The sequence below is a fragment of the Melospiza georgiana genome, chromosome 2, assembly GCF_028018845.1.
Source record: "Melospiza georgiana isolate bMelGeo1 chromosome 2, bMelGeo1.pri, whole genome shotgun sequence".
Taxonomy (NCBI): domain Eukaryota; kingdom Metazoa; phylum Chordata; class Aves; order Passeriformes; family Passerellidae; genus Melospiza; species Melospiza georgiana.
This window is the reverse complement of record NC_080431.1, coordinates 103,629,776-103,643,181: the sequence shown is the minus strand read 5'-3', so window position 1 is coordinate 103,643,181 and position 13,406 is coordinate 103,629,776. Positions and strand designations below refer to the sequence as shown.

The following is a 13,406-nucleotide window of genomic DNA, read 5'->3' as shown; positions in this document are numbered from 1 at the left end:
TCCCTCCCGCCGCGTCTCCCCCGCCATGGCGAGCACGGTCGGTAGGAGCCCCCGTCCCTCGCCCTCTGCCCGGCCGGGCACATGTGTGGTGTGTGCGTGTGCCCGGGCATAGCGGAGCGGGGCTGCGGCGCTTCGCGATTCCTCCCGCGGGCGGTGGGAGCGGGGATGGCCGGCTGCAGTTCTCGTCCCGCCGGCCGCCCCCGAGGTCCTGCGGAACCCCCGCTCTGTCCCATCCCCGGTAGAATCCCGGCCGGGGCTGCGGCCCCATTCAGCCCCTCCACCCTGGGTTCATCCCTCCCCTTCCTGCAGCGCTGGAGGAGCGTGTCATCAGCGAGGGGTACAAGATCTGGAAGAAAAACAGCCCCTTCTTGTACGACCTGGTGCTGACACACGCCCTGGAGTGGCCCAGCCTCACGGTGCAGTGGCTGCCTGATGTCAGCAGGTGAGGGAGGCAAGGTGCCGGAGAGGCGCTCGGCTCCTTTCCTGTTAACCGTGTGTGCTGAGTACCTTGAGGATAAAAACCGTGCTAGACGAGAGCAATTTGGGTTAGACTTCTTTTTGTTATCTTGTAGCACTTTCTTTTGCTTACATTAAAAAGGTCACAAGTTGATACTTCACCGACGTCTAGATTAGCCTAGCAGAAGGTGTTGTGAGGTGTGAACACAGAAATCTTTCTCAGTTCATTTCTAAATAAAAAAATCTGGTGCTCATCTATAGTTAATTCTGATCGAGAAATCTATTTACTAAATTAGCTCATTCATAAAGAATGATTTTCCTGGTGTGCACTGTATATATAGTTCCATCCAAGCCATAGTATCTATAGTATAGTATAAACTTGATATCTTTTAAGCCTGGACTTCAGAGAATATTCTAAAACTGGTTCTTTGCATCCTGGTTTTGTCCCTGGTTCATTGTTGAATTAACGTGTTTAAATTTCCCATTCTTCCACATCCCCCTGAAAAAAAAAAAACTGTGGGTTCAGTTTAATTTCTTAAAGAATTATGAAGATGGGGATAGATTCTGTTCATGTGCCAACTACTACAGAACTTAAAATGTTGCAGTAACATCTCAGGGCTCCACTGAGGGGGTGGACAAGGACTGGTGTAATGGGGATTTTAGGTAGATTTTAAAATACCCTGTGTGTGAGCTTCATGCAGTTATCAGAGGATGGTCTCTTTCTTCTATTAAGTTCCACTTTACATATGGGATGTTTTACATGTTGGTTAGGTGATCACTTCATTTGGGGTACCAGAATGTTTGGGGTTGATATTGTGAGATATGAGCTAGTCATGGCATGGAGAAAATGCAGTGGGGATTTGAGGGTGTGGTGCTCTTATGAGGAACACTTCTGCTTGCCTCGTATTTTGCAGATTGACTTAATATTCAGTTTAAAACCTGGTATTTCCAATTATCCAGTGTCAAAATATGTTAGCCATTTAAGGCAAGGACTGCCTCTTTGTATGGCATCTGACATGATGGGGCAGCTGTTCCTGATGCAAGTAAGTGCATGTGCATTGTGTTTCTTGTTTGGTTTTGTATTTTTTCCCCCCTCTACATTTGGAAGTGTACCTCTGGTAGTTTATGATTGCCCAAACAATTCTGGATTGCTTGGATTCAGGAAACATAATTAGTTTGTTGCATTCAAGAATGCAGAGGTTGCTTGGTTTTTACTGCTCACATTTGTCCTTTCAGAGATGAATGGCACCATCCATCCAGCTGTTCACTTTTAACTAAATGTTGCATTCAACCACCAGAAGAGAAATTTGATTCTAGTTCAGATAACTGGTAAAAGCTGCTAAGAGAAGTAACTAAAATAGGTTGCCATTTGTTTCCTCTGGATTTATGTTTTATGGAAAGGAGTATTGATTGTTTCCTAAATCAATACTGTGAGACTCTAGGGAAATTAGACCAAAGTAGGTACTGGTGTCTCCTTTAACTGCTGTGCAAACTGTAACTGCCCCTTTCAAGCCCCAGTGGCAATGTTTACTGCCTTGTATTGTCACTTGAGCCTTGCTGGTTGTGTCTTTGGTTTGCCATGGCAGAGTCCAGTTTGCTTTATTACACAGGCTTTGCACCAAAGGGGAGTGTCTCTTTTCTGGCTCCCTGAAGAGGTTTGCACCTTCAGGGTTATTGATGCAAGCTATGGAACTTCTGGAACTGAGCACATAATTTTATTCCAACATTTATTATTCTAAACAGGCCAGAAGGAAAGGATTATACTCTGCACTGGCTGCTTTTGGGAACACACACCTCTGATGAACAGAATCACCTGGTTGTTGCCAGAGTCCAGATTCCCAACAATTATCAGTTTGATTCTTTGAAGTCTGACAGTGAGAAAGGAGGTGGGTATGCAGCATTCTTAGGTTCTGTTTGACCAGTATCATTACTGCTTTCAGTTGTTCTGATAATGATGTTCTAACTTTCTATTAAATACAAAAGTGGACAAATACTTACCAGTCCACACTAATTCTTGACAACTAAAAAGAAGAAACTGTTTGTTTCAGAAGAGCTTATGTAACACTGATATGCAATCCCTACTAGTATGTCTACCAACTCTCAGTTGTGGTGAAAACTGAAAATAAAATAAAACCTGTATAAACACCTCAAATAAAAACTAAAGCTCTGAAAGAGGATTCTAAATATCAGAAGTGTTAATGCTTTTATGTTACATGGTGTGAGTCTTTCCTAGTCTTTAGGTTTAATAAGGTGCTACCACCGTTTCTTGGAGTAGGGAAGATGCTCTGAAATCCTGTTTCAGTAGTCTAAAATAATGGATGGAATAAACTAACATTTTTCTGACAACTGTAGAACTTGGTGGCTTTGGATCTGTGACTGGCAAAGTTGAGATGGGGATTAAAATTAACCATGAGGGTGAAGTGAACCGTGCCCGTTACATGCCGCAGAATCCCCGCATCGTCGCGACAAAAACACCCTCTGCTGATGTGCTGGTGTTTGACTGCACTAAACATCCTTCAGAACCAGGTGGGTCAGGCTCCTTGGAGCTAAGCAAATGCCTCTTGTCACAGAGGGGTAAACTTGTGTTTAACTGTGACTGGGACAGAGTTGCTGGGCTCTGGAACCCAAAGGGGAATGCCCATATCTTCAGTGACTTTAATTGCCTGGTTATGCTCACTTTCATAAAAGAATCTTGGTAGAAATAGCACTCTCTGAAGAGGTTTATGTATGAAATATAATTATTACAACAGAAATTGGGTGATAATGATGCTTCTATGAATTGATGTGTTAGCACATGCTAAATGAAAGGAATTTTCTATCTTTCAGATCCAAGTGGAGAGTGTAATCCTGAATTTAGATTAAGAGGCCACCAGAAGGAAGGCTATGGCTTATCATGGAACTCAAATTTGAGTGGACATCTTCTCAGTGCATCAGATGATCATGTAAAAAACCACAACTTTTCCCCTGTAAAAAGAGCCCAACTCCTTATGCTGTAGTAGAAAATTGGAGAAAATCTGTCCTAGAGCAGCTGTGTATTGTTATGTGGGGAAGCTCTCACATCTTGTAATTACATTTCTAAAGGCTGTCAGTTGGTTTTAGGCTGTCATCAACCACAAGTTCTTTTTAAGGTTCTTGATGTAAGAACAGAATGTTTTTATAGTTGTCTACTGGAAAAAACCCTTTAAACTGGATTAGGTCAAGACCATGAATTAGTAAGACTCTCAAAGATCAATAACTAATAGCTTATAAATTTCTTTGTGAACTTTAAAAGTGTAAATTGCTTTTGTGACCTTCTAAATAATCCTTGGCCCTTGAACTTGCAGAAGGCTGATTGATAACTTAGCTCTCATTTATGGCATAATAAGTGTTCTTTTTCAAAAGCAAGGAACTTCTTCAGGAGTGTTGTCTCTTTATATATAGAGTGTGATTGATTATTTATTTGAAAGATGATACAATCAGAGTCTGCATTTCAATAGAATGTGGCTTATTTACAGACAGTGTGTTTATGGGATGTAAGTGCTGGACCCAAAGAGGGCAAGATTGTTGATGCCAAAGCCATCTTCACTGGGCACTCTGCAGTAGTGGAAGATGTGGCATGGCACCTGCTCCATGAGTCTCTCTTTGGATCTGTGGCAGATGATCAGAAGCTTATGATATAAGTTAGGAGATTTTTGGGTAGGGCCTGCTGTGTCCTGCTGATGCCTTTTTTCAACAAACAAAACACACTTTTGGGATGATATTAGTATGGGAGGTAATATAAAAGTGGATCTTTATTGGAGGACTTTAGGACAGTTATGGAAGAATGTCCACAAAAGCCCACCCCCCATGAGAATACATATTGTTTTATAAGTTTTTCAATTATGGTCATTTATTAAAAAAACACCAATTAGGAGGACAAGTGCTGGTGCAATTAGCCCCAGGTCAAGCTCCTTCTCTGGAGCACCCCCCTTGGTACTGGCTGTACTTTGTTTATGAAAATGTGTCTCCATGAGCTGTTTTCAACCTTGGTAGCCAGGGAGAACCAAGATAGGATAGGGGCCCTTGGAATATGTTTTGTCTTTCTGCCTAGGGAAAGGGCTTGGAAAACTTCTAGGAAAACTAACCACTAATAGGCTAATACTAACCACTAATACAATAGGCTACAAATGTATGTGTAAAGAATACAGAGAATATATAAAAGAAAAAAGGTAAAACCAAAACAGCATCACTGTCACTGGACCTAGTCTACAGCACTTGGATTAAAAAAAGGTCTGAGTTTTGGAGTGAATTCATGTAGTTCTTTATGGCAGTCAGCTACAGTGCTGGTGCAGATTCACTGAAATCTACATGCCACTTAGTGTGTTCACATCACTTGATAAGAAGATGTAACTAATATGTGTGTCAGCTTCATGGTGCAAGCTGCTTATATACAACAGACACAAAATACTGGAGGTATTGGCATGAATGCTGTAGCTTCAGAGTTGAGTTTAGTAGTAAAAGCTGTAGTGTAAAAGAGCTTCTTATAAAAACTGGAGTTTGTTTGCTTTCCCTCTTTCCTCCCTTCCCCAAACCCTTCACTGCCACAGCTGGCACACAAGATCTAATGCCACGTCCAAGCCGAGTCACTCAGCAGATGCTCACACAGCCGAGGTGAACTGTCTGTCCTTCAATCCCTACAGCGAGTTCATTCTGGCAACTGGCTCTGCTGACAAGGTTTTCACTTGTGTGTACTTTACATTCCTGAGCAGTGCAGATGAAAGCCTTTATAGTAAAACCAATTTCTTGTTGCTTGTGTCTCCCAGACGGTGGCTCTGTGGGATCTTCGAAACTTAAAGCTGAAACTCCATTCTTCTGAGTCTCATGAGGATGAGATTTTTCAGGTGGGTAAACTACTTACAATCTGTAGGAAAAACCCAAGAGGAGTAGTGACTTGGACAAAAACATGTAGATTTGTGTTCTTGCAACACAAATAAATCTGTTGAATCAAAATTCACTATGTTGAGTTTGACAATTACAAACAGTATCATGTAGTTGATTTCTACCCTTCCCCACTTGAAGCAAATAGTCAACAACTTAATGCTAAAAAGTATCTTAAATACACAAGTATGCACAAGTACCTTAAATACAAGTAGAATGTTTCTCTAAAATAATGTGCTGTAGAGAGGATTTGGATTCAAACCTAATTTTGTGAACTTTACCTACTTAATTAGATGCATGTAACAGTGATTTTTAGACAAATTTCATTAAATATTGTAAATCTGTAATAGTGAAATAATGTTGTCTGTTCAGTATGAGAATTCTTAAAGACTAAAGCAGTTTGTTTGAGCTGCTGAATATCCTCTGTGCTGGAAGAAACTGATTTACAGAGTATAGTTAAAAATTAGTGGCCAGGGTGCTGGTTATTCAGGACATGCTTTAGGAATCAGTAACTGCTCTCTGAAGTTGTTTCCTTTCAACAGGTTTACTGGTCTCCTCATAATGAAACCATTCTTGCTTCAAGTGGTACCGATTGTCGCCTGCACGTGTGGGATCTGAGGTGAGGAACAATTCCTGTCTCTTAGTGTATGTGAACAGATGGTTAAAAAAAGGCTGCAGGCCTGCATTATTTGGCAGGTTTCATTTGTGCTGTTCTCCAGCTTTCCTTGCCTACCTCAGGTCTGGTCTTCTTAGTATAAATAGAAACAGCACAGTACATCTAAAGTTACTTCTCCATCAGGGTTTCTTGCTAATAGCATTGTTTTCTGTTGTCCACTTGTTGCCTAGATTCAAAAGACAAAACTTGCAGCAGTGTTAAAGTGGTAGGATAAAAAGCAGTTCTTTAATGAAAGCTTTCAGGTGCACAAATATGGCTATAAGTGTATGTGTGAAAAAAGAATTTTCTGCAATTTTAAAAAGGTTAATTAATTAGTTTATCTAGCAGGTACATCCAGTAGGAGATCAATTGGCCCAGTACAACACCCTTGGGTCTGCCCCTTTGGTGTTTGTCCAGGGGTTTCTTTGCCCTATTTCTTGTTATGTCTCTCAACTTCTGATGGAAAACAAGAGGTCCTTGTCAGAAATTCTGTTCTTAAGAATAAGACTAAACAGAATTTCAGGGATGTGTTAGAAAGGTTTAACTAATCATTCTAAAATGTGAGTGAGGGCAGGAAAAAGTACTAGAAATCATACAACTCTATATTAACAATCTACAAAGTTACAAATATGAAAAAGGCTAAAAATCTTTGGGCATCACATCAGTAAGTGATTTTCGCCTCCATGTGCTTCACAAGTTAAGATTCCATTTCAGTAATGACAGTGCCAGACAGTTGATGTTTTATACCTGGTGCTTATAGATATTTTACAGTGAGAAACACAAATTGCAAATATGGGAAACAAAGGCCAGGAACTGTTCAGTTAAGCTGACAGAGAATGCAACTGTCATTTTAATAAAAAGTATAAACTACTTTCTTGCAGTAAAATTGGAGAAGAGCAGTCAGCAGAGGATGCAGAAGATGGGCCTCCTGAGCTGCTGGTACCCTTCTGTTCAGGTTTCAGTGTGCTGACATGCTGTGTGGCAGTGGGATGTCACAGTCTTGTCACTGTGCTGCTAAAACTGCAGCTGTTCATAAATCTTTTCACCTGCCTGGTTTCCAGTCCAGTGCTTTAATTTGCTGTAGGCTTCCTCTCTTCAGTTCTGAAGGTTTCCCCATGTCTTGTGTGACTCTGTAAGTGCTCTTAGAGATAATCAGAATGAAATATGGCTGGATTTCACAGCCCAGCCCTGTGTGAAGAGAGACCATTTTGAGGATGTCAGTTGTTGCTGTCATAGTAGGAACTGTTATCTCAAATGCTGTCCCAGCAACTGCATCTGTGGCCATAAGCAGCAAATGGAAGCACTTGAACACCTTCCTTATGTCTGTTGTGAATCTCTAGCAGCAGGGTTTTCTTTGGGTAGTCTTTAGCATGATGAATTTAACTTAAAAATCCTGGGTTTAAACAGATTTATCCAAAGTTGAAATGGCTTACTGAAGCTTGTGGGGTTTTTTTTAACAGTTTATTCATGGAGGACACACTGCCAAAATTTCAGACTTCAGTTGGAATCCTAATGAGCCTTGGGTAATCTGTTCTGTATCAGAGGACAACATAATGCAGATATGGCAGATGGTGAGTGTCACAACAGCTCTTGAGTTACTCTAAAGCTTGTTGTACAAACGAAACTGAAAAGGCTTGTTCTTCTGGGGGCAGCCTGTGCCTTCAAGGACTGAAAGTTGTCTGTGCTGTATACTTCTTGATCTAATCAAAAAGTGTAAGACTTTAAAAAGAAAACCAAGACTAAAACAACTTGAATAAAAGCAACTGCTACTTAATTCTTGATTCCAAGTTCTAGGTACTAATTAACATTAAGATTTATTCTTAACAAAGCAGTTGCAAACTTATATCCAGTATTAGCCAAGACTTACTCTTGCCCAACTCCCTCCCCATTATGTTGCCTCTAAAGCAGGATGCCTTTTAAATCCCCAGTTATTTCATGTTACTTTACATCACAGGAAATTGATCTGCTACCTTAGAAATGTGGAATAAAGTAATTTGGGAATAAATTGAGTTTAAAAACTCTTAACAGACTAAAATGTGTGCCACCGGTGAGGCTTCTTTTTTAGTACCTGCTCTTGTTTTGTGTGTTTAGACTGTGGTTGAAATAATTCCAAATAAAATGTTCATAATAGGGCTAGTGGTTAAGTGGCTAGTGCTTTTGCTGTTGAGATGGAGCAGTGTAAGAAGGCAGCTGCCAAAATGTAGCCATTGTGTACACATTTCTAAATTTGGCAGCCCTTTAAGAAGGGGCAGGGAGAAAATCCCTTCAAGAAGGGGATGATGGCTGTGCCACTGTGGTGTTATTGAGGGTTTTTTCTGTATGAAGTGTAGAAGATTGTTTTAAAACAATTGTGTGTATCATTTGTAATGTTTTGTGTCTTCAGGCAGAAAACATTTACAGTGATGAAGAACCAGATATAACAGCAGCTGAACTGGAAGCTCAAGGAATGTAACTTTTCTTCTTTAAGGAACTAGAGGGAATGACATAGTAATGTAATTTGACTACTGTATACATAAAATAAAGTCCTGAAAAAAACACAGAAAACCAAATACCAAACCAAAGAACCCCAGAATCACTGGGCAGAAGCCTTGCATCAAAACAGGAATACTCCTAATTGGATTAAGCAAAAAGCTTGTATAATCAAATTGTCATGGGATACTCTTGGTTCTGTGGGCACTTTGAGCTGTTGTATACTGTACAGCAGTTAGCTTTAGAGAAACTGACAATGACTAAATACCCGTGTCTGTATTTTTAAATAAACTTTGTGTATTCTGTAAATAAAATGGTGAAATCCTCACTTTTCACACATAGAAACTGTATAAAAAACACCTTTTCTATTAATACGTAAAAAGAGCTTTTCACTTTCCCACACCACTTTTGGATTGGTTTTGCATAAATAAAATCTATTTAAAAAAGTGTTTGGTGTATTTAATATCCACTGGCATAAGTTGAATGCCTTCTTGCATTCAATAATAGAATAGAATTTAATTGCTGCCTGGTGACAAAGTTACATATTTTTTAGTTTATAACTTAGCCCAGTTAATAATCTGGGATGATTTGAGTTGTTTTCATGCAAAAAACCATTGGAGTACAGAACTTGACTTCTTCACAAAGGGCATGGGTTTAGGAGGAGGTTTAGGGAATTCATGGGGAGAGCCAGTAGATCTCCTGTCATGTTCTTTGTGTATGGGTGATTAGTGTTTGGATTTTGTCTGTGTTAGTGTGTTGTGGGGCTTTTTTGGGTGGTGATAAAAGCACTGTCCTTTATTCTTAGAGTGCCAAGGTGCCAGTGCCCTCCCAGTGAATTGGTGTCACCTGTGTCTGGTTAGCCTTCCTGTTGCATTTTTTACTTAAGTGAGGCAATTGGGTAGTTGTCTAAAATACATCAGTGTCTGAACAAATAATAGACAAACACACAGTTTGCTTCTAAACCTTGGATTGACTGAAAAGCTCAAGAATTTTGCCTATATAGAAGCAAAATGTGTTCATATTTATCATGGATCTACACATAGGTGATGGGTTATGTTGGGAGCTGTCAGAGAAGTGTAAATGAATTTCATAGCTCTTAGCTACTTAAGACCTTACTAAATTAATTGCTGGCTATCCTGATCTCTCTGCTCAAGCTGAAAAAAAAAAATGACAGTGGTGACTGATACTGACAGGGTGATACCTTGCTGTCCTCTCCACTGGAGCTGTAAGAAGTCAGCAGACAGCTGGGCTCAAGCTGTGTATCTGGAGCTGCCCGTGCTGGCCTGGCTGGGATGGAGAGCTTGTCCATCTGAGCAGGGCTGGGCTGCTGGGCACTGTGGTTTGGTTTCATGGCTGGAATGCTGCAAAGGCAGCTGTGCTTTGGTGCTTGCTGGGCAGTGCTTGCACACGGGGGGTAGGGGCATGGGCTGGGGAGGAGACACAGCTGGGACAGCTGACCCCCATGGCCAAAGGGATATTCCTTACTTTAGGCCATGCTCAGCAATAAAATGGGTGAGGAAGGTGAAGAGGGCCTTTCCTGGTGGCCATTGCTTGGATGGTGGCAGGGCAGTGACCTGTGTCAGGGAGGGGGTAAGTGATTTTATTCTCCCTCACCCACTTCTGGAACTCCTCCAGCTGTACCCAGGAGCTTTTCTTCCTGTTCTCTCCCCCACCCTGCTGGGGAAGTGCAAGTGACAGCACATGATAAGCATTTAACACTGCATTCAGAGGTGGTTTTTGGTCTGGCCCTACATTCTTTTGGGCAATCATTCTGACACACACACAGCTCTTGAAAAGCAGGAAATGAAGATGTCAGTGGCCCAGCTTTCTGGAAAAACAGAAATACTTCCCTGAGAGCATGATGGTGGCTCCTCTTTGTACAGAACAGAAATACTTCCCTGAGAGCATGGTGGTGGCTGCTCTTGGTACAGATAGAGCAGTGCTCTGTGACATGACCCCTCCCTGCTGCTGGTCCTCTTCAGTGCTCACTTCAAGGAGACCTCCTGGCTGCTTGGCACCAACATGTAGAGCACAGCTCATCCATAGAATTGGTGATTCCAGCTTTGTGTGTTCAACCAGCACTGTGGCACAGTGGTCTTTTATTGCTAATTAAGCCAAGGATCACTACTGTTGTGCATCACACATTTTTGCTCCCACTCTTCCCCAAGAATGGGATGGTTTGCATCACCAACTCCTCTGAAGATATACTTGACAGAAGTATTTGTGAGGAGCTGCAAGGCATTAAGTGTAACTGATGCTGAAATATTTTGGAAGACTGATATCTATATAACAACAAACCCGAGAGTGTGTGTAACATTCCTGCATTTTGCTTCAGTGTGGCAAAAAGCGGGTTTGAGGTTTTCCTTTACTGTGTAAGAAGAACTGTATTTGCTTTTATTGTAAAATGCAAGACCCTTGAGAGCCTTAACAGGTAATTTTTTCTATGTAGCCACACAGTTTATGCCATTATCCATAGTATACTTTATTGTCTTCCATGTGTATGTGATGCCTCTTCAGCACTGAAACAGCTGAAGAAAGCCATGTAAACTCTGTACAGGGAGCAAGTATTTAAGTCAAACACCCAGTTTGACCTGCTGCTTTATGGCCACTGAGATGGTTGGTGGGGTAGAGTCTTCATAATTCTTTCAACATCAACTTTTGTCTTGTGAATTTCAAACCCAAAGCTTTTCCCAATTTAAGTAGAATCAAACATGGATAACAGAATGTTTTGAGAGTTCAACTATTCTTCCCCTTTAAAAGGGAATGGATAAAACATCAACAGTGCATAAAATCCATATTTTGGAGAAAAGGGTTAGGGAAAGAGTCAGTAACCACCCAGCAGGAAACACCAGATTCACAAAGCCAGCAAAAGCTTTGATGAAAAGGATTTATAAAACAGGCAGCATGACCAAGATCAAATGGTTTTATATGAATACAGGCATAAAGGGTAGAAACCAACCAACCAACTCCAACAGATTACATGGATTAAACAGCAGTATCATCATGGACTTGGCAGAACTGAGGTAGTTATTTTGATGCTTAATACCAGGACATAAACCGGGTAGAGGTGATACTGAACTACATCAATATGGACTATTTGTCACATCGCTGTATTCAGATACATTTTAAAAATGAGCGACTGAAATTCATTTTCTCAGCTTGAAATATCACAAGATATAACAGAGTATTTAAATTTGTAAAGGCTCTAAGAGGTTATTTTCTTGAAGAAGAGCAGTGTCCTTGGCATAGTCTGGAATTACATAAAGGCCTGCTTCAAGTGTCCCAGTCCATAAGACAAGTACAGCCCAGATCCCTGTTTGAACAAGAAATCCAAAACAACATGCAGCCCCAAAGTTAAAACATAACAAACAGTTCTAAAGGAAATTAAAATAAAGTCTTCAGGCACCACAGTATTCTTAAATTACTTAAAAGTTCAGGCTCGATGGGTGCCAGAGTCAGCAAGGTCTGTAAAAGCTAGCACAGTTAGATGAGGCTGAGTTAGGCTGTAAGGAAATACAGCATTCCTTCAAGAAATAGCTAAACAAGAAGGGTGGAATTATCAAAATTTAAATGTAAAACTTAACCCCCAACCAAACCAGAAAGGAACAAAAAGTATCTGTGAGGAGTAACTTTGTAAAGGCCTAAACCCAAATATCTCTGCTACATCAAACACAGGTACCTCAGAAGGGCTCAGAATGCAGCTGGTGAAAAAGGTTCTCCCCTCAGACCCACTCTTCACTAGACAAGTACAGCTCAACATGTGTGCACATAATGCATGTGCATTAGCAGGAGAGACTTAGCACTTGACTGAAAAAAGGAAAAAGCCAAAATCCCCAGCTATTAACTGCAACCAAACTTCCCTCTAGCAAAAGCTTGCAAATCTGACCAGTTTTGTAAAGAACTTAGGAAGATTGGGAAGATCCAAAGAAATAAATAATACCAGATTTGACCTCTGTACCAGCATGCACTGGAAGAAAGGAGGGGGAGACGTGTTTACACAGCAGCAGAGGCAGCACCTTTGAGGAGACTGAGATACAAAGTCTGAGATACAAAGGAATACTTTGAAGTACAAGGAGAACAACTAAGACCAGACAGTGTGGTTGGATTTCAAAATACTTGGCACAGCTCTAGAAAAGGCTCAGGGCTAGGACCCATGCTGCTCACTTCTTATACAATGGTATTGGCAAACAAGTTAAATGTTTTTAAATTAATAAAATTAATGCTATCTGCAAAGAGTCAGAGAGCACAGAGTATGGTATTGTACAGCAATTCCAAATGCTACCTAGAAAAAATAGACACAAAGGAAAACTGAACTCAAAACCAGCTCCAAAACAAAACCCAGTTTAGGGAAGTTGCCAAATGTTAGAGTATATACCAAAAAAGGCAAACAGAACACTTTTCAGTATTAGGGAGGGAGTGTACATTAGGAACAAATGGCCCCACAGAGTACGACAGAATGTGAAGCACTTGATGAACTTACTAGGAAACCTTATTTTTTAGCATAAATCCTCACATTTTTTACAGTACACCCAATTGAACTATGGTGGGTAAATTTTTGGAGAAAAGGCATGAGCAGAATTTGAAACAGGCAGGGGCAGGTTCAGCCAGAGCTCCTGCCCTTCATGGTCCAAGTGACCCTCACCTTAAGACACCCCAGGTGAGGCGAGCAGAGTGCAGCACCTCTCACCCCCTGCCCCGGGCTGCTCCCACCACACAGCACCAGGAATGTGCAAGGCACTGCCACGACCCCAGAGCAGCCCCCTCCCAGGGCAGCTCCTCCAACAATATGCTTGAAATCAAATGTCACATCTTCTCGTTTTCACTCTTGACTTTCCAAATAAATACAGTTTCAGCAGATTCAGTGACAAGACATGAGTATGTTAAAGAAAAACTCAGAGTCCAATATATTAAGCATACTTATTTACTTAAT

At 41.0% G+C, this 13,406-nt stretch overlaps 1 protein-coding gene across 1 annotated transcript; it reads left to right on the top strand.

Moving 5' to 3' along the window:
• Positions 1 to 25: 25 nt before the first annotated feature.
• On the top strand, positions 26 to 8,835 carry RBBP7 (RB binding protein 7, chromatin remodeling factor). Its single transcript, XM_058045580.1, has 12 exons — positions 26 to 41; positions 310 to 442; positions 2,200 to 2,342; positions 2,809 to 2,982; positions 3,283 to 3,398; positions 3,951 to 4,109; positions 5,020 to 5,148; positions 5,238 to 5,315; positions 5,895 to 5,971; positions 6,889 to 6,946; positions 7,468 to 7,578; positions 8,391 to 8,835. Exons 1-12 carry the CDS (start codon positions 26 to 28, stop codon positions 8,457 to 8,459), a joined length of 1,263 nt encoding a protein of 420 aa, XP_057901563.1. The 3' UTR covers positions 8,460 to 8,835.
• Positions 8,836 to 13,406: the final 4,571 nt, after the last annotated feature.

Bases quoted from the DNA above. Each gene is read 5' to 3' on its own strand.
- RBBP7 (XM_058045580.1), top strand. The intron at 5,149-5,237 runs GTTTTCACTTGT...TGTGTCTCCCAG, and splicing joins CAACTGGCTCTGCTGACAAG to ACGGTGGCTCTGTGGGATCT. The intron at 7,579-8,390 runs GTGAGTGTCACA...TTGTGTCTTCAG, and splicing joins TAATGCAGATATGGCAGATG to GCAGAAAACATTTACAGTGA.